At 37.9% G+C, this 3,278-nt stretch overlaps 1 protein-coding gene across 1 annotated transcript in view; it reads right to left on the bottom strand.

Moving 5' to 3' along the window:
• Positions 1–3,278, bottom strand: part of irf9 (interferon regulatory factor 9) — a 14,703-nt gene that overhangs the window by 5,841 nt on the left and 5,584 nt on the right. Inside the window, exons 3-4 of the mRNA XM_014015283.1 lie at positions 2,399–2,521; positions 1,958–2,138 (exon numbers count right to left, since the gene is read on the bottom strand). Of these exons, the coding sequence (XP_013870737.1) occupies positions 1,958–2,138; positions 2,399–2,521 (304 nt within the window). The remainder of the gene's footprint in view (positions 1–1,957; positions 2,139–2,398; positions 2,522–3,278) is intronic.

Below are 3,278 nucleotides of genomic sequence, written 5' to 3'. Positions count from 1 at the left end.
TATCGTATCGTGATCCCTGTCATGATATGTATTGTATCGCCAAATTCTTGCCAATACACAGCCCTAGGTGATATACATATTTTATTTTAAAGAAACTGACCAATTTAATCAACTTGGTTTTGTGGAGCCAGTTTGGTTCTGTAAATTTAACCGTTTATTTGTTAGAGAGCGTGGAAAGGTACTTCTACTTTTCCCAATTTTTGTGAACAGCTTTATGACTTTTACTAAAGTAGTTTTCTCATCAGTGACATTTATTTTTACCAAAGTCATTTTCTGTTAAGATATTTTTACTTTTACTTAGTTATTTCTTTTAAGTACTTACAGACCTCTGCATACAGGTTTGGTTTCCACAAAACCAAACCAAGCTCTGAACTCATGACTGTGAAATCACTCACAGCATGAGATTTTACACGTCGGGAGTCAGAAAAACAAAACCACCCGAGTCTGACTCATCAAACCCAACAAAATGTCTATAAATGAGACAAGAAGAACAGATCATGTGACGAGGGAAGGGCTCAGCAAGGTGTAAAGGTTTCTGTTGGAACCTCTAAGCTCAAGAGTCCTTCACAACCACAAACATCCATTCCTGCCTCTTTTCTCACCAAATACAGTCAGTTTAAAGYTTAAAGAACACAATTCACATAAAACCCCTAATTGTTACTTTATGAAATTAGTCATTAGTAAAGTTATTTTTTTAATTGATTTGGTTTAAAGAGCTATCTACAACAGGTAAGATGTTTATTGTTCATAATCTTTCCAGAGCTTTAAAAGACCTGAACTATGCTTTAATGTGCAGTAAATGTCACATCAAAGAATACAATTAGTGAAATTAAAAATTWGATGTTTGCATTTGAAAAAAAAATGCCCCAAATTAAAGAAATCTGAAAGTTTTTACAGAAGMTAAACTTTTTTCAATCTTCTTTAAAAAATAATGTCAGCATCTAAAATAAAAATCTACAATTAGGTTTATTTTTTCCAAGTGTTTTTTAGCATTATTCATGATATTTTAAAAATGTTTATATACTGCATAATGCAAATAATTACATTTGAAAATGTTATTTTGAACACAAACTTCTAGGACACCTCTTCAGGCTTTAGAGGTGAAACGTTGACTCGAGAGCAATGACTCTGGTTAACACTCTTCATTGATGCATTAAATATAAAGCTGAGTGTCTGAATGGATCAAAGGTCAGTCATCTGATCTGAACATTTACCAACCAGGTCGACTTCATCTGGGGCACAGGTTCAACACGGTCAGGATTTCTTTGTCTCAGCTGACATAACAACAAARCATAAAAAATAAAAAATCTAAACCACAACTCAGAGACAACATGCARTTTAACCAGGATTCTGATCCATCTTTGTTAGTTCAGTGTGAAAACATTCACATAAGAAAACATCTGCTTCACACGTCATCACCGAGATATTTTACTGATTTGTTGAGCTGGCCGCACCACAAACTGTGACAAGCACAAAAGGAAAAAAAAATACAATAAAATAGCAGAACTACACTAAAACAAAAAGACGGATGCTGCAGAACTGTTGTTAGATTAAGCTAATTATACAGTTCAAAGTTTCCTGCAGTTTGTGAGGTGACACCTAAAGCTTTTATACTTTTAATYTGATACTCAAGAAGTTAGCTCTGACACTTAGAAGCTGATTTATTAGGATCCCACACAAATCTAGCAAATAAAAAAAAAACAGTTTGTGCTAAAAGTGGGCGTCGTCTCTTAAAACTGACCCATTTTACATTTTTAAAGACAGATGACAAGAATTATGGTCAGTGTATGCATGGTTTTTTGTGTTTATGACTACCTAATAACTTTTATAGCACTGACCTGATGTCATCCATCACCACCAGAACATCAGTTATTAACTGGAGGTGATGATGGTGGTCAGCAAACAGAACTAAACGTCACAAAAGTAAACCAACCAGAGCAGCTGTGTGGAGGCTCACCCTGCTCGTTGATGGGGACGAGGCGGTACACYTTGTACGGCTCAGAGATGTCCAGCTGGGCTCGGCCCTCCACCTCCATGAACTCAGGACTCTTGTTGAGGGCGCAGCGCAGACGGGTCTTCCAGGCGGCGGGGTTGTCCTGCCCGCCGTCCGCCAGCTTCCCTTTAAAYTCCGCCCACGCCTGCAGGGGAGGGAGATGTTCGATCACAAAACAAACGCACGGCCCAACAGGACAGAGGCTCTGTGTACAGCTACACCGCTGAAAACAACCAGGTTCCTGTTCTTTATTAAGAGCTACATACAGTATAATAATAAATACGCTTTACAGAAGGCTTACTGAGCAAAGGTCAACTCTATCAAAACAAACACCACTTCCTGTTGAGCTTTATCAAAGATGATAAGACGTGCTCTGAGTGTGCACTGCTTAGAAAGCATCATCACCTTAAAAAGAGCGGCATCCTCGTCTTTGCGGAAGTCGTGCTTCCCAGCGTGCTTCCAGGGGATGCGGAACATGGTTTTGGCCTCGTCATCCCACACCACACCTGGATACTTCCCACTGCTGACCTGAGATTAGACACAGCAGAGTTTCACCTTGTAAGGCTCATCTTAACTCAGGCATCRGCTGCACACAAAAAGAACCACGTCYAACAGGAGGACTGCAGYAGWACRTGACAGCAGACTGAGTRCACCATGTTGACTGTGCATTGTTTACCACTTTGCACTAGGGCTGCCACAAACGATTATTTTTATAATCGATTTATCACCKATTATTTTTTTCCATTAATCGACTTATCGTGGCAGCCCTACTTTGCACAAACCCACAGACCTTAGGTGGAAGATTACAGGATATGGCCCAGAAAGAAAAGATAAACAGGGTCTGAATCCCTGCAGACATTACTCAGGGTTTACAAACCCAAACAGCTTTTGTAGACTTTTAAGAGATCCACTTTTTTTCTGTACGTTTTACRGCACGTCTTTTTTGTATTATTTTACCAATTTATATATCAAAACGTTCAGCTCCCTCAGGACACTCYGGCTATGACTTATTTATGTATTTCAGCAGTTTATAATTTTTGAGATATTTAGTTTTTTCTGCCATTATTTTTTCATTTAAAGCAAATGGAGCTGTCTTCAACATCTTTAACACGCTTCAAAATGTTTATTAATCTTTACTGTACCTTTTACCTTCTGTTCTGGTTCTGCTTCTTTTAACTTCTTTGTACTTATTTCAGATTTCTTTAGCTTCGTTTTATTCAATTTAGCTGTTTATTGCATTTTCAGCTATTTTCAACTTCTTTCTACTAATATCAGTTTTTTATAC

Source organism: Austrofundulus limnaeus, unplaced genomic scaffold (assembly GCF_001266775.1).
Source record: "Austrofundulus limnaeus strain Quisiro unplaced genomic scaffold, Austrofundulus_limnaeus-1.0 Scaffold126, whole genome shotgun sequence".
Classification (NCBI taxonomy): Eukaryota; Metazoa; Chordata; class Actinopteri; order Cyprinodontiformes; family Rivulidae; genus Austrofundulus; species Austrofundulus limnaeus.
The sequence above is the reverse complement of the archived record's forward strand: the minus strand, read 5'-3'. Positions and strand labels throughout refer to the sequence as shown.